The sequence below is a fragment of the Myxine glutinosa genome, chromosome 5 (genome assembly GCF_964187855.1).
Source record: "Myxine glutinosa chromosome 5, kmMyxGlut1.1, whole genome shotgun sequence".
Lineage (NCBI taxonomy): Eukaryota > Metazoa > Chordata > Myxini > Myxiniformes > Myxinidae > Myxine > Myxine glutinosa.
The window spans coordinates 45,134,155-45,158,143 of NC_136265.1; the positions used below are offsets into that span (position 1 = coordinate 45,134,155).

A 23,989-nucleotide genomic window follows, 5' to 3' on the forward strand; every position below is an offset into this window, starting at 1 on the left:
GACGGACGGACTGACTGACGGACGGACGGACGGACGACACGCCACCGTATAAGCTCCTCCTGAACTTCGTTCCAGGTGAGCTAAAAAGTAACTTTTTATTTGACGAATTACCATGAAGGTATATTAGGAATGGATAGCTTACTTCATCTGTTAAAAAAATACTTTTAATTGCAGTGAACAATGCGATCCTAAACCCCCAAACCCGAATTGTTTTGAACGTTGTCCTTCAACCCCCTTTGAGGTTTGACCATTGGCCAATAACCGATTTGCCCATATTATATCAACATCGAAGTCATTCCCTACTCTTCCCAATCCCTCATCCAACTCAATGTAACATCTCACACTCACACTCGAAAACCATCTAATTGGGAACCATGTGATCTACTTATTACGTACGCAAATATGGCAGAATATTTGAACCAGTACCCCCCCAAGTATTTTCATGAACCCCCTTCACCTCCATCCCCCTATATGCATCCCAACAAAACTGTAGCTCTTGCAATTTCGTTTCAGGTCTAATGCAATGGAAGCTTAGAGTTCATTTCCTCGTGTACTCGCTTTAGAAGCTGTCTGGAATTTAAAATATTTAATCTGTTGCGAAACGAGTTCGATAAAATTTCGATTTAACTTCAACACATCAGTTTTCATGACTGTTGCACACAACGGTGTGACGTCACTCGATCACGTGACCGTCATGTGAAGATGTGATTACTAAAGCAGCAATTGTTTTTTTAAATTTTAAATCACTGTTAGCTTACTTTAATCGGACTCTAAAAAGAAAATAACTATCGAGTCTTAAAAAAAATCGCAAAACTGTTTAAATTGAAAGATGAATGAATAAATTACTCCTTGGTCGTGGAGGAGCAGGTTTGCTCCTGGCCAATGTCAGAGACAGAGGATGATCCGGAAGGAATAAATAAATAAAATGTAAATTATACATCCCTCCAACAACAACAACAACAACCTCGATTCGTTCGTTCCCTCAGCACGCACAGCTTGCTGATTGCGTGTTTCTGTGCTTGGGCGGGGCTCGGTCAGCGATTTGCCAAATACCCCGAACTCTCCCTCTCTCGCTCTCACACTTACCATCCATCTTTCGAGCTTGCCCTGCGCCGAATCTACCCGTCCATCTCCATCGCCCGCCACAGGCCTTCGAACACGATGGGTATCCAGGGATGCTTCAAATGCGTAAAAACTCTTCTCTTCATCTTCAACTTCATTTTCTGGGTGAGGTCTTCGAACTTTCCGATTCCTTTGTTTTGATTTCTGTGGAATTTTTTTTTTTGGAAGTACTGTATTTATTATTTAAATCTGTTCCCTCGCATTCCAAACGTTTGTCTTTGTTCGATGTATGTAGAGCGTTAGGAATTAATTATATATATATTTTATTACAACGGGTTCCTTGTCTCGTACGTCTCCTCTAAGTTAAAGGGAAGTCGGACCTTCCCAAACTCCCGTTTATTTCATGAGTCACACCTGCTGGCGTCCGCGGTCCCGTTTTAGTTTTAGTTTCTATTTGAAATCGCCATAAGATGTTGTTGGCGGTGAGTTTGAATCGGGGATTGCGGTGAGTGTGTGGCCTCGTTGAGCATGGCAGGAATTTCCATGCATTTGCCAAGGAAATGTTTTTTTGTTTTAAAAAATATATATAATTAAATATATATATATTATATATATATATATATAATTTTTTTTTTTTTTTGTATACAAGATCGAGGCTCGTGAAAGCCAACATTAATCACAAGTCAAACCGACACAAAACACAATAAGGGGTGGTAGACAAGATGGGAAGAGAGGGGAAGGACACAAACGCAACATTTGAGCAGGGACATCGAGAGAACTGTGGGAGGGAGAGGGCTTGGGGGGGGGGGGGGGGGCAGAGGTGGGAGAGGTATAAAACATGTGGACACTGCAAGGACTTTCAGGAAAGTTGGAATTTCAAAAAAGTGTATGGGGTGAACTAGCAGGGGTAGAAAAGATCAAGGTTTTGGATGGGGGAAGATTGGAGATGGTTCGTAGAATAGGGGAGTTTTGAAATTGAGATGTTTATCTTTTGAGCTTTACTAGCACTACCCTACTACTACTACTACTACCCTACCATGATTGATCCCTGCTAAGATTGCAAATGTAACCTTGATACTTGAGCAATGCGTTGTATCTGATCCCCACTACTGCCCACTCTTACTGTGCAATGTATGAATACAGTTCTGCTTTATTCATATATTTTGAGCTTTGACTCGTGTTTATTAAGGAGATAACATCCCAGCATGCTTAGGGTCACATATAAAGATGCTGCATGGGCCTGGTTGCCTATAATTACTTCTGCCATCAAAGGTGGATGGAGATTGTTTTCACCCCTGTTTGTGAACAAAATATTCCAAAAAGTTGTGGACCGCTTCAAACCAAGTTTGGTCGAGATGTAGCGTATGTGACACGGACGAAATTATTCGATTTTGGTGAAGATCCAGAGTTGGATTTGGCTAGTATAATTTAAGTGATTCTTCACCATTGGGAGATGGGGCCAAAAGGCGATACATAGCGGGATATCTCAAAGTTGTGGACGAAACTTGGTGGAGAGGTTTGTGTGACGAGGAAGCATCGTTTCCATTTTGGTGAAGATCTGAATGAAGATCTGAATACGGATTCGGATATGAGAATTATTTAATTTTTTAGTGATTCTTCACCATTGAGTTAGGGTTTAACAGACATATCAGTTATGGATGGATTTGGACAGGTTGTGCTTGTGATGAGGAAAAATCGTTTCAATTTTGAATTTAAGATCTGGATCCAGCTAGTATTTATTTATTTTTTTGTCATTCTTCATTTGGAGATGGGGCCAAAAACGATACAAAGCAGGATATCTCAAAGTTGTGGATGGATGATTTTGTTTAAATGATTCTGTATTGTGAATTTTCTGGCCTACTCGGATACAAAACGTAAACTGCTCACCTGGTGGAGGTATGCGCTCTCCTGAGTGCTGTTCTAGTTGTGGCTGCAAGAGGAGGCCCACATCTGCAGAGCACACGTCACCCAATAATTTGAGCGTGACGATGTCATCCACGTGTCCTGGCCTTCTCGGTCACCACAACTGAACCCAATCGAGCATTCGTGGGGTATTCTGGAACGACGCCTGAGACCGTTTTCCACCTCTGTCAAACAGGTCTGAGTTGATTGACGTTGTCGTGGAAGGTGCCGCATACCTCAAATTTGAAACTGGTTGACGATGCTACAACGCATACTGGCCGCACGTGCTGGCCCAACGCCATATTAAGTGGACATTTGTACATTTGATTTTACCCATCCCCTGAAAGTGAATGATATTTAAAAATCATCCATCCACAACTTTGAATGATATTTCAAAATCTGCTTATCCTGGCTGCTTCTTTTGGTGGTTTAGGCTCCTTGCAGGTTAATAGTTGGAATGCTGTTCAAACCGCTTGGACCGCACTGATGACCCAAATCCCAATGATTTGCTCTGCCGAATTGGATAGGTCACATGGTTGCCTATCGTTGTAGCTCTGTGGTTCCATGGGTATGGTATACCAACTACCTTTAGTGTAGAGGCCACTTTTTCCCGCAGAGCAAGGGTTGGCCTTTTTCGGGCACCGGGGTCCCCTTTTTGAAGTGATCTTTTATGGCCGGATGCCCTTCCTGCTGCCAACCCTGTTGGTCGCCTCTTGCGACACACAGGGAATTGCCAGTGAGCTGGTACGCAATTTGCTGACCTTGGAAGGATGACAGGCTGAGTCAACCCCCCCTGGTGTTAATTCAGCAATTGATGGATTTGAACCCATGATCCAAGGATCCCAAGCCCATGGGTATGGTATCTGGAGCAGAAATTCCATGATCCGGCCCTGGAACGTGGACTAAGTAAAAGCTTTCAAGTTGTTCCTGGGGGAAGGGGTATTGATTGGGGTAAAAAAACAAAACAAAAAAAAACCTTTTTTTTTCTTTAAAAAAAAAACTTTCATCCGGTGTTGTGCCCTGACGGTGTATTTAGTGCTGACGCAGCTTACACCAGGTCAAACATGGCCAGGTTTTTCACGAACTTTTTGGGCCAAATGCTGACCCAATGAGAACAGGCGAATTGGTCTCTTCGACGGACTCTAACTTCTGGCAGATGAGGCGCCAAGTTTAACGGCACTCATTGTTTAATCGCCCTGCCTGTGAAACATCAGGATGATGGTTTGGAGCTGGGTCGCGATTCAAACCCAGAGTATATGGCTTAGGACTTAGGTCATTGTACCTCAAGGCGATCCTGTCAGCCTTTTTAAAATTATTTTTATTATTATTTTTTCCCCCTTCCTCATTTTAGCCAGTAACATTTTTCACAGGGCACATTGGCTTTTGCTGCTTCCTGTTTGGTTAAACCGATGCACTTTTGCTTATGAGAAGTATTGCCTTGTTATTAGAAGTATTATTGTCTGCAGAAAACGTTTGGCCTTTAAAAAATCAATCCTGATTATCTTTCAGCAAAGTGATGCACGTTTGCCGCGATCGAGCTGGCTTTTATTCAAACACTTACCCTTTCTGTTCCAGGTACAAAGTGGCCAAAATTCTGAAGACCAACTGCTTTGTACCTCATTACCTCCGCCACCAAAGGTGGATGGAGGTTGTTTTCACCCATCTGTCCGTTAAAAAAAAAAGAAAGAAAAAGTATATGAATACATGTATGTGTTGTGGACGGATTCTGACGAAATTTGGCAGATTCAGCGTATGTGACAAGGACGAAATGATTAGATTTTGGTGAAGATCCGGATTCAGATCAGACTACTAGAATTTTATAAGTGATTCTTCACCATTGGGAGAAAGGGCCAAAAACTATACATAGCAGGATATCTTGGTTATGGATGGAACTTCGTGGGCAGGTTGTGTGTGTGACAAGGAAGAATCTATTCTATTTTGGTGAAGATCCAGTTCCAGCCAGTAGAATTTTTTTTTTAAAGTGATTCTTCACCATTGAGTGATATGGCCAACCAGGCTGAGGTATGCTCTCTCTCTCTTTCTCTCTCTCTCTCTCTCTCTCTCTCTCTCTCTCTCTCTCCTGAGTGCCGTTGTCGTTTTGTCTGCGCATCCTGTTTGCCACAACAAAATTTAGTTGCCATAGTTTATGGGTGGACTTGGGCTTAGGCTTCTAATAACACCATATGTTTTGAGGTGGAAACTTTGCTGCTTACGATAAATGTGATGAAAGATGACAACTTGATGACAGTGAAAAAAAATATATAAATAAATATAAAAAAGGCACTTTTTTAGGCCTTGCATCTGATGATAGTATGTGTACAATTTAAGCTCTGCTAATGTTTGGAATGTAATTAACTGCTTGTGTGCTAGCCCTAGCTTTTGTTTGACTTTTGTATTTTTCATCCCAGTGCTTCATCCAGCCGTTTCTGCTGTAGTTTGAGTGTAAGTGGGATTGGTTTATGAAATATAATTATTGCTAGGTTGACCTGTTGCTTGTTCATGTTTACGTATTTGCTTCTACATGTGAGTACTGTCGTTCATTCTTTGTTGGAAGTTTGGGGCCTCCTGTCCTTATGCAAAGGTTTTGTGCTACCTAGCCCTCGCTATCATTTGAAAGTGCCAATTTTGGTGCCTTTGACAGTTTCTCTCAAAATTCCATTGGGTTAAGGCCAAAAATTGAATTTGAGAAATGAGCGGTGATGTAGGTATTTCATTTTGTTCTGTCAATTTTACGAACATGTCGTTTTTCTTGATTGGAATAATGCGGCTTTCTGCAGTGAACTTTTTCTCACTAGGGAGCTTTGGAAAAATTGAGACTTTGCGACAAAATTGAGATTTTGATTTTTAAATCCCCTTAACGTCAATAGTTAATTTGGGGAGGGGGTGAGGGGGAAGGGAAGTGGTGCATGCATACTTGCAATCCTCAAGGATTTGACTTTGGTTGTTTAGGTTGTGCAAGGTCATGTGGAATGTTATCTGGCCTTGCTTATTGCTTTTGTTGCATTAAAAAAAAAAGATGGCATTTTAAATCCAATTTTCTGGGACCTCTAAAATTAACACTTCCTCCCCAGTCAACCCCCTGCTCTTCCCCAAATAGCTTTTTGAGATGTAACATAATTAAGCACAAGTAGTGCATGTATGTGGGTAGAGCAATGTAACACATTCCTTATTGTAGTAGGATTGTACAGCCTTTTATGAGTTACCACCCAAAAGGACCAAGTTGCCACAATCTAATCCGTCTATCTACACGTTTTTAGTGTTGCAATAGGCCTTTTCAATGTTGTGAACATGTTGGCCACATGCCCAAATGTGACCACGGTGCGGCCATTAATTGCAACTGTTCTCTGAAGTTTCTTGGAGTGCGTAGCTTTTGATGTGCTGCAGCTTTGTCAACTGCACCTATGTGCATATGAAGCATAAAATGACCAATAGACCGAGGGTTGTGTAAACCTTGCTAATATAACCCTCAAACGTTTTTTGGGGGGGTTATAACTATAACTGAACTGAGTTGAGTTCCAAACAATATGAAGTTTATACATCTGGCTTGTGCCATGGACTTGCTGGCCTAACTGTGGCTGGACACTGTATATCAACTGTTGGGTGGACGTCAGATCTTCTACCTGGGCGATCACAAATTTGGTGGCGGGTTGTCCTCTGATCATGCATTGTCAGCCAGGAAAGCCGTATATATATTTGCTTAGGTTTCTGAAGTAAAGGTGAAAAGATGTGTAAGAGCATGTTTTTAGGACATGAGAAGAAACTTGGGTACCTCCTGTGCAAAAGACAGTCCAATATCAGTTTGGAGTGACTGTGTAGGGTGGGTACAGAGCGAGGCATTGGGGGGACGCAATATTTGGAAACACAGAATTGAAGCATTTGGCCTCAAGAATGTCTTCTGTGGTGCCATTTGAAGTGGGAAGGGATGGAGGGAGGAGGATACTACAAGACAGACTTGACAAGGTGGCACCATGTTTTGAGCGTGACATTTGGAAATTCATGAGTTTGGGCAGATGTTGTCTTCTGGCTCTCGTGGATATACTTGTTCCCAGACTTTTTGGAATGAGCTGAGATTGTTTTCCAGGTTTTGGAGCAACTTCCTCACCACAGTATGTGGAGTATCACAAAGGAGGGTAGGATAACTGAAGACTAGATGAGATGCGTCCTTGCGTAAGAGCAGGTTTGTGGAAGAATTCCCAGATTGAATTTATATTGGGGTGGGGAGGAGGGGGCCCTAGATGTAGACCAGTCCTGAAGTGATATGGCTGCTTGCAATCCCTGCCAATTTGCCTGATTCACCAGCACTGAGGCAGCTCCCTGTGAATAACCAGAGAGCAAACATGTACATACGAACCAATTACAGGAGAGGAGGAGCACGAGAAATTTGCAAGAAAGTTTGTCTTCAAATCCAGAAGGGAGGATTTGCTGTTTGCAGAAAGCCGGGTTGGAAAGTTGAAGGGGTCACGAAGTCCTTTGCTGAAGTGCCATGGCTGGTGAGTTACCACCACCAAGCCAATTGGCATGGTAATTTTAATCTCCACGTGACGAGTTGGGATGAGTGGTTAAAAGTTGGTCCATGCTATGGTTAACCTCTTGTGGTTAAACTGCCAAAATCGAGACTCTCTGCTCACCTTCACTCCTTCATTCCTCTTTTCTCCCACCTCTGGAACAAACTCCCTCACTCTTCAATCCCACTCCTCCCTCCAGGTCTTTAAAACAGCTGTTCACCACCATCTCTTATCTTCCCCCATCCAAAACCTTGATCTTTTCTACCCCTGTAAATTCACCGCAGATCCCCTTTTTTTTTGGGAAATCCCGACTTCTTTCTTTCCTGGAAGTTTCAGCAGTGTTCATGTGTTTTATACCTCTCCCACCCCCCCCCCCCCCCTTCCCATGCCTCCCCCTCCAAGCCCTCTCCTTCCCACAGATCTCCCGATGACCCTGCTCTCAAATGTTTGTGTGTTTCCCCTTTTCTCCCCATCTTGTGTACCGCTCCCCTCATTATATACTTTCTTTTCTTGGTGTGATAAATGTTAGCTTTCACGAGCCTTCATCCTGTATTTAAAAAAAAAAGATGGAGATCTGTAGGTGGAGTCGTCACTGCTTGGACAAGGTACAACACAAACGAGGTTGCAGCCAAAGGTACTCCTGAGAAATGCAAGTTCCGTACAAGGGCAGTGAGCAATTGCGTTTTTTATATAAAGTGCAAATCCACTGCCAGTGTAGGGTTCACTCCCATTAAACCGGAGATAACCAGGGACAGACGAAGGAGTCATGGACATGCTTTGCGGAGGCAATGTGAGGGATAGGCTTTGGAGGTGGTTTCGGTGGATTTAAGGTGGGGGAGGGGCATGTGGAAAAAGAGCACATGGAGGATTGCCGATTCCCAAATTCGATAAATGGAAATAAAGATCATTGAATGGGTGTTAAGAATTTTTGTTGAAGGCAGAGTTGATGCTGTCGATGCAGGAGGATTGTTGGAACAAGCCCTTTACTGATAGTTTTAAAAAGTAATCTTTGAAGGAGAGGAACATATCTGAAGTTCTCCTGCCAGAATTATAAACGTTGGGGTTCTCCGAACAAAAATGAGGTGGAGCATTTTTAAATGCTTTTAAAGGAAGCTTTTATATTAAATGAAGATTTAGTTTGTAGATATTGAGGGAAGGGAGAAAAAAAAATGGAGGGTCAGGAATTCAAATTTTTCCCCCCTCCCCCCCTTAAGTGATCAGGGAAAGTAGGATAATGTTGCTAAAGTACAATATTTGAAAAAGCAAAACTCGGGACAATTTTCACCGGCTATTCAAGTTGTCCTTTAACAGCACAAACCAATAAATACAGCATAAGGTACAATTTGCCATGGGAAATTGGACCAACAGATGAAAGTAACTATGACACTGAATCGGCCTCAAACAGCTTCAATTGGGTGGAAGTTGGTGCTGCAGATTCAACTGCATATGCACACCTATCGGGGATGCCACCTCCATGGTGTTTGTATTTCCCCTCATGCAAGTGGGAGGGGGGGGGGGGGGCAAATCTTCCTCATTATTCACTGCTGCTGCCCTGATTCGTCAGTAACGCGGTCATGGTCAGTGGTGATCTGTCCCCATGGACAAGCCCTTTCACTCTTGTCTTTCTCTGTCGTGGCCCTGACTTAGTGAGGGTGGGCTACACCATCCTGGATGTGGGGTTATCTGCGACGCTCCTGGACATGATCTGCTGTCTCCGTGCCGCTGGCTTGTTGAAGAGAACTGTCCGGGGCTATACAACAACGACAACCCCATATTCCAACTCCTGGACTGCAAGTGCAAAAATTCAACCATGTGTGCAAAGAAAAAGACAGATTACCTAGAGCATGCTTTAGATTTGTTTGTGGGGAAGCTTGTCGACACATGATTGTGGGGAAGGGGTCATGATTATCACCTAAAACTTCAACGCATGCTCTATCGCTTTGCACAGAAACCTCAAACTTATGGTAAACATGTACTGATGTTATAATCAATGTTTTAAACCCGTTTCCCCCTATTCATGTTCCTCAATATTTGGGAGAAGTCTCATTCTGCCATTCCTTCCATATATTTTTAGTTTTAAGTTCCAGATTTCCCACCAGCACCTAGTCCCAGTGAAATGAAATCGAGTTGAGTGAGCTGATGTTTGGTGGCATCACATGTTCCTCTGACTCGGATCACATGATGTTGATCAGTGTCAACAGATGCGCCCAAAGAAATGTTTGTTCTTGTTTCATGTTTGATGTACTTTTGTCAGTCTTTCCCTTTGCCAACTTGAAAGCAAATGTAATTTCCATTAAAATCCGTTTTATGCCAAAGTGCATGTTTGAGATTTAACTGTGAAGATGAGATTTATCACTCAAACTCGCACTCAATCCCAGTTCCCTTTGTGAACATGGTCACTTCACTTGCTTCCTCATCACCTGCTCCAATTTGCCTTTGTCGTTAATGCTGTGGCATGGGCAGAGATCTTGGTGTTTATACAGATGGTTATTTCCTATTTTATTTATCATATTGTCTTCTGTGACTATGCTGCTGTATGGGGAAAGCTTGGCCTTGTCATTTTTGTTAACTTTGATGTGGGTGGTGCTTCCCATTTTGTTTTATGGACAGTTAATTGTTTTGTCTGAGGGCATTGGCCACATTGTATACTTCTGACCCATCACATGTAGGTAGGTGAGAGCAGGTGGATTATCCATCAAACTATGAGGTCACTGGGGTTTTTGTTGTTGTTGACTTGATTGCAAGTACTGTGAGGTGGTTCTCCTCTAACTGCTTCCAGATGTCTTTTTGCTGCCTTTGGGTAGATTCTAATCCACAATGCAACACTAATAAAATGCCCTTGCCATAAGAATAAATTGTCATGTGAAAAAGTAAGTACACCCCATGTAAAGTTGACTTTTTCAACATACAGCTATTTGATCTTCATTTCAACAATACTGATAGATAAAGGTGATATAATATAACAAATATCATGAAACATTTACATTTTGTACTCCATTGAATAATTTAAATAAACATAAATGCAAATTTCGCATGTGGAAAAAGTAAGTACACCCCGACATTTATCACTACTTCAAATACCTAAAATTAGAATCGGGTGCACCAGCTCAGTGCAAATGATTAGAACATCGTCAGAGGATCTTGGAGGAACCTGTCTTATTTAAACCTCAGACATTTAGTTTGGTTTGCTCTTTGTTGAAGTGTGGCATCATGCCAAGATCAAAATAGCTATCTGAGGCCTTCAGAAAAGGTTATAGATGCCTACGAGTCGGATGGGATTTAAAAAGATCTCCAAACAATTTGAAATCAATCATTCGACTGTCCGGAAGATCTACAAGTGAAGATTCCAAACAACTGCCAACTTGTTCAGGCCAGGCCGCCCCAGCAAGTTCAGCCTGAGCAGACCGCAAGATGCTGAAATAAGTCTCTAAGAACCCCAGGGTATCACGGGACATACAGGTTGCTCTTGCCACTTGATGTCAAAGTGCACGAGTCTACCATTAGAAAGAGGCTGCACAAATTTGATCTACATGGGAGGTGTGCCAGGAGGAAACCTTTGCTGTCCAGAAAGAACATCAGGGCAAGACTAAAGTTTGCCAATGAACACCTCGGCAAAGACCAGAACTTCTGGAACAATGTGCTCTGGACAGATGAGCAAGGTAGAGCTATTTGGCCACAGTACCAGAAGACATGTTTGGCGAAAACCAAAGACAGCATTTGACCACAAGAACCTGATACCAACTGTAAAGCATGGTGGTGGAAATATTATGGTTTGGGGCAGCTTTGCTGCATCAGGGCCTGGGCAGCTCACCATCATAGAATCCACGATGAATTCTTCATTGTACCAGAGGGTGCGGGTGCTTGAGGATAATGTGAGGCCATCTGTCGGAAAGTTGAAGCTCAACCGAAGGTGGACCTTGCAACATGACAATGACCCTAAACATACCAGTAAATCCACCAAGGAATGGCTGAAAAGAAAAATGGAGGGTTCTGGAATGGCCGTCAAAGCCCGGGTCTAAATCCCATTGAGATGTTGTGGGGGGGATTTGAAACGAGCTGTGCATGCAAGAAACCCCTCAAACATCGCACAGCTGAAAATTCTGCATGGAGGAGTCAGCAAAAATTTCTGCCAGTTGATGTCAAAGACTGGTAGACAGTTGTAAGAAATGCCTACTTGAGGTTGTTTCTGCCAAGGGGCAATACCGCCTACGAGAGCCAAGGGTGTACTTACTTTTTCCACATGCGAAATTTGCGTTTATGTTTATTTAAATTATACAATGGACTACAAAATGTAAATGTTTCATGATATTTGTTATATTATATCACCTTTATCAATATTGTTGAAATGAAGATCAAATAGCTGTATGTTGAAAAACAACTTTACAAGGGGTGTACTTACTTTTTTCACATGACTGTACATGAGGACTTCTAATGCACAGCAGGCCATTTGGCCCTTCACGTTTGCACTGCACCAACCATGGAATCCCTCATCCATCTGCACAAACTACTGAAGTCCTCCCAAAACCAACATACCAATGTATCTCCAATGCATCCAGGTACCGATAAAATTCCAAATTGAACCTATTTACTTCCATGACATTTACAGACCATTGTATGCATTAACCACACTGACTGAAAGATTCCTGTCCTAACACTTCCTTTACACTCAGGTTGTCGCCTCTGGTCTTAACACTGTCTACTCTGCTGAAAAACTCCACTGCACCTATCTTGTCCACATTCTTCATTATCTTGCCATCTCTGTATAAGAACCCCTCCACCATGATTAATGCAAATGTCTTTTAACCGTTCCTCATAGCTCATAGTATAACAAGATGGTATTCATAGAATACTTACCATGCAGTGAACTTGGTGTGAGCCAACTCTTCTGTTTGAACGTTTTTGGGTTGTTTTTTTTCTTTTCGTTTTTTCTTTTCTTTTTTTGATCCAATGGCTGCCAGACTACGTGAGCGATGACAAATTTATATTCTCTAATATAATTGTTGAATAGATCATGCTCAATAAATTTCAAACTGATCAGACGAAGCATTGTCCCTGTCGAATTATGACGTCATAATTATGGCACCAATGACGTCATCGTTGGCAACACATTCCCCATAGTTATTTACAATGAGCCATGTTTAAATTTTTCCATAGAGCGGTTTCAGAGACGGGTGCGAAGTTTTTCTCCAAGATGGCGCCTGTATCACGTGACCTATGACGTCATTATCATTAAAATATTCTGGAGGAGGCCCTCCTATGGTGAAAATTGTGTCCATCGGACCAAGACTTGCAGAGAAAAAAAAAATTCATACTGATCGAATCAAGCATTGTACTTGTCGAATTATGTCATAATTAAGGTGCCCATGACTAACGCATCGTATTCCTCAATACTTGACAATGAGCCATGTTTCAATTCTTTCTTTCTTGGAGTGGTTTGGGAGATGTGGAGGTGCAACGTTTTTCCAAGATTGCGTCTGTACCACGTGACCTATGACGTCCTAATTATCATTAAAAAAAAATTCTACAGGAGCAGCCGCTCATTCTGAAATTTATGCCAATCGGACCAGCAGTTGCAGAGGATTTTTTTTTTTCCATACTGATCAGATCAAGCGTTGTACTTGTCGAATTATGACGTCATAATTAAGGCACTGATATCGTCAACATATCTTGTTCTCCATGGGGTACTTGACGATGAGCCACGTTTCCTATTTTTTTTCCATCGAGTGGTTTGGGAGATATGGAGGTGTAATGTTTTTCCAAGATGGTGTCCGTACCACGTGACTTGTGACGTCTTAATTATCAGCAAGAAAATCTACAGGCAGAGGCGCTCCTACGGTAGACTTTCATGTGATCGGACCAACTGTTGCTGAGAAAATGAATTTTTAAAATGCAGACATGTACGTAACCGATTGTTTGACCCCGCTTTTCACTTCACGAGCGCAGGGTAACTAGCCTGGGGACGCTGTACCCTTGGGTGCCCCGGCGGCCTGCATTCAAAGGATTTGTTTTGAGAACTTTCACTAATGTTGGCTGGGCCTGTGTTGTGGAGTGAGGAAAAGTCTTGTTTGCCTGCATCGTTGCCCTCGTTTGGCTGTTTGAGTAAAACTCATTCGTTCAGTTTGTAATGCATGACTTGGAGACTTCTGCGCTGTAAATCGTCAAACTCATGGCCATGCTCCCTGCCTTGTGAAGGCCACATAGTTTCCTAACTTCACTCCCTTCACATGTGCACAGTTTTTCTCAAGTCTTGGTTTCCTGGTTTGGAAATGCCTGTTTCATGCCAAGAATGGAATTTATAGTCATTGTAATCCGTTCTCCAACAGGGGTGGTTTGTTTCCCTGTGATGCTGGTTCTAACTTGCACATGTTCATTTGCGCAATGAAACGGTTTTGTGCCGTTCATGAAACTGCCTTTTATTATTTTAAGGCATTTTTTGGGCCTGGTGTTTAAACCTGAATAACTAATGCATTGTAATTGTTAAACTTGTAATTGCATAAATCCTTTTGTTGAAGAATTGCAATTGTTGACTACTTCTTTTGAGAAATTGTCTGATTTTTGTGTAAAATTTGAACTGTATCCTCTAACTGCACAGTTGTTTTGGGTGTTAAGTTTGGTGCAGCACAAGGAAGAGTGTGCTTGTTTTGGAGCCAATTTTTGTAAAAAAAAAAAGGAAAAAAAAAAGTATTAAAAAAGTTATTTTCTACTTTTAAAGCCCGTCAAAAATGATGGGTTGGAACAGTTCAATGGTGCAGCCTCGTGTGTGCGTGCGCTGGTCAGAAGCTTTAAATTTTTAATTTTTTTTTTTACATCAGATGTAAATCAACACGTTTTACAATGAACTCATGTTGCACATGTGCAGCAAATTTCACCTCCCTGCACCTTGTATTAAAAAAATAATTTCTGTACACTGCCCTTGAGGCTCGGTTTGCAAGCCGCCCTCTACAATTCCAACAGACATAATTGCTCTTATGGAAAATGTTTTTTTGTTTTATCCTCAGAAATAGACTGCAGTGAACACAGACTAGTGTTAAAAGATTGGCCTACCCTTGTGAAGGTGCAGACCTCTGTACAAACACACAAACTGACTGTTTTATATGGTAGATATTTTGGAATGACATTTAAATAGTACTGGGCAAAAAGGGTTAAGAAGCTCCCAGACCATATGAGGTGTCGGATCCAGCTATTTGTGGCAGCAAGATGTAACAAGATTTGTATTTTCATGTGGTGAAGATGTACAAGTTTTCTTGAATTTGGTTACCATTAGATAATGGTAATGATGTACTGCATAGTCTTTCCAAATGCAGACGTCCATGAAATGGATACTCCAAGGTTCTGCATCAATTTTGGTACGTACGTATAATGTAGAGGTGGGGGTATCGATCTTTTGATAATGCTTCCATTTACAATTTGTGTGCAGACTCCAAATTGACTTCATTCCCTGAAACTGAGCCGAATTATCCTATCGCTGTCTAATGGACAGTCTACTCCCTTATCCTTGCCGTTTGAGGGTGGTGGTGCTTTTGGTTGGTGTTGAAGGCTGACTGATTTCTGGGAAGTCGTCACATTTGCTAGGGTTTAAAAAAAATTTCCCCCCGGCCCCCCTCTCTGCTTCCCCTTCAGCCAAGTCATGTGGTTCTGGATGCTATAAATGCCTTTTTTTTTCTTTTTTCTTTTTTTTCCCCAAAAATGCATGAGGGGAAAGGAATCCTTTATAAAATAAATAAATGTTTTTAACCATACCTTTTCATTATTTGTAAATGCAGGTGTTTCAAATGGCAGTTCTTTTGGTTCACACCAAACATTCTTCAGTCTGTGCCAGTTGATTTGCCAGCATTGGGAGCATCCAGACTGTCTCGCTCCCTTTCCAATTCTGTTGTGCTGGAAAAAAAAAACAATCGCAGTTGAAACCTTGTGGATTTCCATCAGCCGTGACGCATCTTGGGTAGAGCATAAATCTTGGCCGCCGACAAAGGCCGGCGCTGCCTGGGCACGCCTCGCTGCACCAAGCCTTTTCTTATCCTTCAACTCCCCAGCAAACTAGGCATTTGTATGCAGCGTTGCATACAGCGTACAGCTTCCTCGTGTGTTTTTGAGCCTTTCCAGGCAACGCTGTTTGACTACGGTTTTTATTTAATCTATATTCCAACGAGCCAAAGCAGATCGATGGCTCGCTACAGGTGGACTTGTTGCAGGAGGAGCTCATGTTGCAGCTCATCCTGGCTTCCACCATGTATTTTTAATTTTCTTTTTTTCTCCTTCCCCCTTGCTGAACCAATTTGTAGGATCAGACATGAGTAGTCTTACCCATAATCTCACCAAAAGGTGTAAATGCTCCATACTGGTCATTGCTTTGGAAGCTGAGTGAACCGTTGGATCAATCTTAAAATTGGCCTGGAATAGGGTGCCATTATATGCAAGATAGAATTTATAAATGCTGTATTGGTGAAATTTATGTAAAGAACTGTAAAATGGTTGTTGTGGTAGCATCTGGGAGTGAACCCTGTATGAGTCTAATTGGGTGCAGAATGTAATTTGCAGAAGTATTTTTTCATTGCTTATTGTCTTTTCATCTGTTGCTATTGTGGTCGTATTGACCTGATTGATTTGCTGCTTTATTTAAATCAAATTTAGTTTCGTGCAAGTCTTCACTGTTAACGTTTAGTCTCTGAGACTGGTTTCACCAGAGGTCTCTATGCAAATGTATTTTTGTGCTGCCGAGTGGGAGGTTAAGCATGATGACCACCTACACTGCTGTTGGTATCTCCATGTGACCTTGTATAGATGCCTGAAAATCCCAGAGCATGCTCGAAAGAGCCCCACTGCCCAGGTTACCGCACTTGCATGTGACCATCTACAAATTACATATGCATCCCAAGGCCACACGCGCATGGGAGTCAGAGTTGAAAATTGGTGATTGTACTTGGGGCGTGCAAGGGAACGATTTGGGTGCATATAAATATTGCTACTGGGGGTTGAGGGATGATTCCAATTCTCTATGTAGATGTTTATAAACTTGGCAAGGCACAGTTCCCAGTGAGGGAGGGCGTTTAAGCTTAGTTGAAAAATCTGTTAGCAATTTAGTTGGAATTTTTTAAAGCCAAATTTGCTTTCCTCAAATAAAACATGAAATGCATGTTTAAAACGCAACAACATGCATTTTGAGGCCATTTTCCCTGCTAGAGCAGGGTTAGCCTTGTGGTCCCATGACAATCTTCTCCATTTTGCCCTATTTTCTGCATCTCTCCTTGTTAACCCCCTTGCCCGCATTTCTTCTTCCACCATCTTTAGCCAAGTCTTTCTCGGTCTTCCCCGTCCTCTACTTCCTTCTACATTCATTTCCATCACTCTTCTCAACCAGTCAGTTTCATCCTTCCTCAACACATGACCAAACCATCTCAACCTGTTCCTCTTCACAGCATCAATCACAGGCTCTATTCCCATCATATTTCGCAATTCATCATTTGACTTCCTCTCTCTCAACGATACTCCGCACATCCACCGAACCATTCACATTTCCACCCTTTCCAGCCTTCGTTGCTGCTCTACGTTCATTACCCATGTCTCGCTCCCATAAATCGACACTTCTCACACATGCAGCGTACACCTTTCCCTTCAGCTTCAACGACTCCCCTCATCAGCACGCCACTCAGTTCCCGAAACTTCTTCCATGCACATCTCACTCTAGCAACCGTTGCCGCGTCTGATCCACCTTCTCCATTCAGCATGTCTCCGAGGTAGCAACATGTTTAAAACCCACCTCCAAATTCCGTTTTCTTTCCTGAAAGTCCCTGCAGTGTCCATTTTTATCATATGTACCCAACCCTCTTACACAGATCTAATGTCCCTGTTCCCTGCTGCTGCTGTTTCCCTACCCCCCCCTCATATCTCATCTCTATCTTGCTTGGTTAGATGTATGTTCGCTCTCGAGCCAAAACATATACCCCCCCAAAAATACCACTTCGCACATCAGAACATGCATCAGAACAGTATTGGTGTGCATATTTGATAAGCTTCCAAATTGGCTTTTGGCAAATTTCGAATGGAAAAATTGGCCAAATTTAATTAAATATAAATAAACATTAAGTAAATATAAATAATGATAAAGCACCGTGAAATATCCATCCCCACCAATGGCTTTTAGACATGTCTTTTCTGAACATGGTTCCATTTGGTCGATATTCTATCGGCACGTGTGCTGTTCATTTTAACCACGTGATGCACATCCAATTGTACTACATTTAGCTTCCTCTTCATTGTACCAACCATCTTCCATTTCTGACTCGCTTCCCTTCGTACAAAGCTTTTTGTTTCCGTTCATACAAAGATTTTTTTTTTTTTTCCCCCATTTGTCACTTAGCAACTCCTGATTAACAATCTATCATCCTAAACTATAACAGAACTCGGTGGAGTGCATACCTTCTCCACACCGACCGGTTTTTGTATCCCACTGATGGGCCGGATCCGGATCTTAACCAAAATCGAATCCGCTGCTTCTTGTCACCTAACAAACTTGTCCACCTAGTTTTGTTATAAATAACTTTTTTGAAATATGCTGTATATCGTTTTTGTGCCCCACCCCTCAATGGTGAAGATCACTACCATTGAGGGTGAAAATAAATAAATAAATCTTGTATCCTGGTCTGGCTCATCACTAAAATTGAATAATTTGGTCATTGTCACACACCCAACCTGTCCAGCAATTTCTGTCCAAATCCATCTCAGATATTTTGCTAACAATCAAATGTAACCTCCGTCCATCAACCTTGGGTGGCAGAGGTAAAATATGGGCATAAGTTTATTTATTTTGAAGTGTGGCCAGAACACCTGCTAGCATGCTGGTGCACTGCAAACAGTATGGGTGTGTGCATATTTGATAAACTTCCAAATTGGCTTTTGGCAAATTTAGAATGGAAAAATTGGCCAAATTTAGCTTTTATTAGTATTTGGTGAGTGACCACTTAAAATGAGGGTATGACGAGTCGTACTAAAATAATCCAATTATCTGCCTGTGAATCAAGTGGGGGAGTTGACAGACTAGTTCTTTGCTAGTCGTGCTCCAATTAAACGTTTCACTTCATTGTGCTTCTGAACCGCTCGACTGAATGAGTTGAAGTTGTCGATGTACACGAAGGTTCTGGGTGGCTTAAATAACATTAATAGCCCTTGGGGGTTCAGGGTGAGGACAGGATGCCAATTCCCAATGTATACGTATGTGGTTATATATTGCCTCTCCTGTGAGTTTGTATTGCAAGTCCTAATAAATACTTCCTACTAAATACTCAAACTACTTTTTCTTGAACACCGCTCCTTTCCGACGCAATCTCCAGGCACTGCATGACGTCATTGCCGGGCACCCATCCGGCATTTCCTGATTGGGGGAGGGCCCGGTGATGACGCTCACCAAAAGGGGTTACTGTTCACTTTTTGTTTGCTTTTTTTCTTTTTGTCTGGGTGATATCTCAGCCATCCTTTGAGGAAGCTTTGACAATGACCAAGTGATTTGGCTATAAAGGGTTTGTGATTTGTTGATCTATTAATTTATTTTTCAACTAAATTAATTTTCAAAAAGTTGGATTCTGGTGAAGCAGTGGCAGTTTAGCTGTTAGCCAATTTTATTTATTTATTTTGGTACACTACTTGGTCAAGCTTATAAGAGCTAAAACAGAACGCAAGGAGTGGGTGACAGGAGGGGGAGGGAAGCACAACTGTAGAGAACGAACATTGTGATCTGTGGAAGGGAGTGACCTGGGGTGCTGTAATTAATTATTTTAAGATTATTATTTTGATTGTGCAATCAATTGTACACATCTCCCTCCCAATTCTGTCTGTGCTGCATGGTGGCATTGCCAGACACCTGGCAATGTCGTGCGCTGGGCAATGTTATTTATTTGGCATGGGGGTGGTTTTTTTTGTAGTAAATGCAGTCGATGAGCTAGGACTTGTATATTGTATACTGGACGGATCAGGAGAAAAGTAACAGCTGAGAGGGTGGGTGGTGTGGAGAAGTGAGTATCTATGGGGTAGATAAGGGGAATGTAGAAGGGAAAATTGGGGTGGGGGATAATGAGGGTACAATATTTTTAGATTGGAGACTGCCTGAGCTGGTGCTGGACAGCTATCTTGAAGACTTAGAATGAAATTTAAGAGTATGTGGGAGTTGGTTCCACAGGTGGGAGTGGGAGTGGGAGTGGGAGTGGGGGGGGGGGGGGGGTGAGAAAGAGAAACACATTATTGAAGGAGGGTTCACCAGAAGGGGGCTTATGGTGAACCGTGTCCCCCCTGCAGAAACCTGGTGAGTGGGGGGTGACAAAGCATGGAAAAAGAACAACTTTCGTTCGGGAATAAATGCGGGTGACCCTAGACACTGCTTTAAATGGCTCCCGGCTTGTTGGCTGCTTTGAAGAAAAGAAAAAGTACACTACTTACAATAAGTTATGAATATTGGCAGGTTCTTTGGTGTGGTTGATTTTGTGTATTGATTATGTTGAAAAAAGTTGTTGGTCCTAATTCTATGGTTATTAATGAGTGAAAAACACAGCATTCTTGATTTCAATACCCTAACCCCTATAAAAAAATTAACTCACTCCCACGATATCCTTAACTTAGCCTGGTGTTGGCTTAGCGGTTAGGGTGCAGGCTTGGGATCCTAGGATCCTGGGTTCGAATCCCGGTCGATCGCTGAATTAACGCCAGGGGGGTTGACTCAGCCTGCCATCCTTCCGAGGTCGGCAAATTGAGTACCAGCTTGCTGGGATGAATGATCCCGGTTTAGAATAGGTACACCGTATCCCTGCGCATCGTAAGAGGTGACTAAGGGTTGGCGTCAGGAAGGGCATCCGGCCATAAAAACATTGCCTCAAACAGGGAACCATGATTGTCATGGGGCCCGCAAGGCTAACCCCCGCTCTAGCGGGGAAAATTGCCTTAAAACGATCATTCATTCATTCCACAATATCCTTAACTTATTGTGAGTAGTGTTCTTTCAACTGAGTCAAACAGAATAAAATGAGTTCAAAGTAAATGTTAATGCTACACAATTTTAAGGTATAGAAAATGTGGCTGGGACAGACACCCTTTTGTATTGGATCGATTTTTACATGAGCAAGCCATAGATAGCCCCAAGCCTTATTTTATTGTATTAGTTAGTGGATTGTTTTGGTGGCACGAAAGGCATCCGGCCATAAAAACATTGCTTCAAAAAGGGGACCATGGTGCCCAAAAAAGGCCAATCCCTGCTTTGTGGGGAAAAATGGCCTCTAAAGGTGGTTGGTTTTTTGTTTTAGTTAGTGGATTGTTTATTTATTTATATTTGTATTTTGAATTTTTTATTTATTTATAAAGTCTGCTTCTCTGGAAGTCAGAATTAAAAATCATTCCAAACAGCAAACTTTCAGCAAAAATGCTTTCAGGCCCTGCTTGTTTCTCAAGACTGTAGTCTATGAACTCAAGTTGAATGTTTTTATTGAGCTCTTACCAGTTTCACTGGAGGGGATTATAGGTTTGCTGTCTGTCCGTCCATCCCATGTATTCCCACCCCCAGTTTTCACGTCCCTTCCTTTTAACATATTTAACTGGAACTTGGTACATGGCTTCAAGGTACAGAACATTGAGTTTCAGGACGTTGCTCCAATTTTTCATGTTTGTAACTTGTAACCTTTTTGTAACCTTTTTTGTAACCCTAAAAGGTTTGTAACCTTTTTAACTTGGAAAATATCAGTCAGTTATCAGCTGCCTTGACTCCACCCCACAGCTTTACACCCATTGGCTGGACAGGTGGCCTGACTACCCCAATGAAGCAGCACATGTTGGCAGGCCCTAGGTGTTAGTCCACTGAGGACTGATATTGCAATTGTAATGATCACAGGTATATAATCATGCTATATTATAAGCCGTACGTATGTTTTTGCCTCATGTATGCACATTGGGCTATTTTTTGGCACTGAACTTGGCATTATACACCGCCCAAATAAAGGGATGTTTACTGATATTTAACTCAAACTTGTTGGACATGTATTGCAAAGGAATTGTCCCTTTTGTTTTTTTTGACCCGGCACTGCCTTGGTCTTTGACGATTTAATATCGTGTACTATTTTCAGTTTTGTGTGACGAGTGGTTTGCAAGGAGATGCAAAAATTACACACACTGTACGTGTGACACCTTGATTTTAATTTTTAGTTGCATGTGGTGATCTCATTGGTATTAAAACAGTTTGGCTGTGCATTTGTGTTGAAACTCTGCAAAGGAAACTGCTCCATGTATGAGGGTTCAGATTGATCCCACAAGCAGAAGTTGCTTGTTGGCCACAGTTTGGTTGCAAATTTGGTGGTTTTTCTTTTGTATCTAATTGCCTGTTTCCCTTGGATAGCTTGCCGGTGCTGCCGTGTTGGGCATCGGCTTATGGCTCCGTTTCGACAACCAAACCAAGGACATGTTCAATTTGGATAAGGCACCTTCAACCTTCTACATTGGTGAGCAAAGCTACTTTAACTTGCCGTTGCTATAGGTTTTCTGCAGTTAAGCTGTTTGTCTCAAATGTTTGCATTTATTTTGTAATGTCATACAGGGTATAATTCATGATGGGTTTTTCATGGGCATTTTGGTTTTGATGTACTGTATTCAAATATCATTGAACTTTGTTTATTCTTCTTCTCTCGTTTGTCCTAACACTGACCCTTTACAATTTCTTGTGGTGGTACTCACAGTCCAGCTTTTGCTTTAGCATTGCTTGCTCATTCTGGTGAAATGAAAATTCTGGTGAGGATGAAAGTGACTGGTTGAGAAGTGATGGAAATGAATGTAGAAGGAAGTAGAGGACGGGGAAGACCGAGAAAGACTTGGCTAAAGATGGTGGAAGAAGAAATGCGGGCAAGAGGGTTAACAAGGAGAGATGCAGAAAATAGGGCAAAATGGAGAAGATTGTCATGGGGACCACAAGGCTAACCCCCGCTCTAGCAGGGAAAATGGCCTTAAAATGCATGTTGTTGCTCATTCTCGTGTTGGCAATTTTCCTCGTTTAATGTTTATTCCATATTGTTTTGATCAATATTCTATCGATAATTGCTTTGGCAGACCTTGAGCTTTTAAAATGAGGGGCAGGGTGCAAGTGAATTTTTGAAGGTGTGTGTGCTGAGGCCAGAGGTATAGTGCCAAATTTGTAGGAACTGTAGCCATGCAAAAATGTTAGCCTTGACTTCATCGCCACGTCAAAGTTTAACATTTGAGTCCTGAAAATGAGTTAGATGAAATATGTACCTTTTACCATGATAAATAAGGTAAACAATAGGGTGGGCTTCAAAAAAGCAAAATGCAGATTTTCTCCGGGACATGGTCTATTTTTGTTCCTTTTGGTGTCAAAGGAAACCACACCAAATTTGAATGGAATCCAATAATATTTAGGGGTGCCACATCAGTGATGAATTTTCCCCCATGCAAAAATAGGAATTCCCATTTTTTGGGCTGTATATACACAAAATAAATACATAATTATATATATACATTAAATATAATATTAAAAAAATATATATAGTAAATATACATTAAATAATAAATATACATAAATACACATTATACATTATATATATATAATATATTATACATACAGTTTTGAGACTTCCTATGATCACTATCTGGGCAATTTTCATGCATGTTTTGTACAGGTTCCCGGGGTCAGGGGTACGCTTTTTTTAGTGTGTAATATGTAGGCCTAACTTATTGACTGTGGCTCTTTTGTAGAGTGACCCTGTGGAGTAAGAATTAACAGGATTTTACCCACATTCTTGCTTATTTTGCAGATATGGCATGTGCTAGTACCAGTGTTTCATTGAAAACTCGGGCTCAGGATAATGTGTATCTCATTGGGTCCACTTCTGGAGATGCCATCAAAGGTGCCAAGCCCCGACTGTGCATCAATCTCTTGTCCTGTTTTTCCATCACCTGAAGGAGAATCGCACTGCCCGGGAGAGTGCAACTCTCACCATTGAAGAGGTTGTGAAGTTCTGGGAAAAAGCTCACCTACCTACAACGACGAAGCAGCACTGCATCCATCGTTTGGAGAGGCTATATGAAGAATGGAGGAGCCTCCAAAAAGGTGCAAAGAGGGGTGGTGCGACCCAAGAGAAAAAGGAAGCATCCTTCAAGGCCTCCTTGGAGAAGACGTTTGATCTTAGGCATGCAGATTCGGAGGCCATAATCACCAACCCCGAGGACAGGAAGTTTCTTCACGATCAATTCTCAGAGAGGAAGGCTTCAATGGGATCTGTAGACACTGTGTTGGAAGCAAAAACGTTCTTGTGTGTTTGAAAGATCAGCAGCCACGAGATGATTATCGTGAACTCCTAGAACTGACTGTCATCTACATGGGAGGAATCGCATCTCGTGGAATCCGGATCATGGCTCCAGGAGCAATGCACAGAGCCAGATGGATGGCAAAAGCACTATATTCACTACAGGTGTTCATGTTTCGGTCAGAGTTCCACTTGACACTTCGAGAGGCGAGAGAACTCCGAGCCTTCAACATTTTT

General features: G+C 42.0%; 1 protein-coding gene across 1 annotated transcript in view; it reads left to right on the forward strand.

The window, feature by feature from the left end:
- Positions 1-944: 944 nt before the first annotated feature.
- Positions 945-23,989, forward strand: part of LOC137427572 (CD9 antigen) — a 41,545-nt gene continuing 18,500 nt past the window's right edge. The window contains exons 1-2 of the mRNA XM_068117168.2: positions 945-1,227; positions 21,835-21,937. Of these exons, the coding sequence (XP_067973269.2) occupies positions 1,162-1,227; positions 21,835-21,937 (169 nt within the window). The 5' untranslated portion in view covers positions 945-1,161. The remainder of the gene's footprint in view (positions 1,228-21,834; positions 21,938-23,989) is intronic.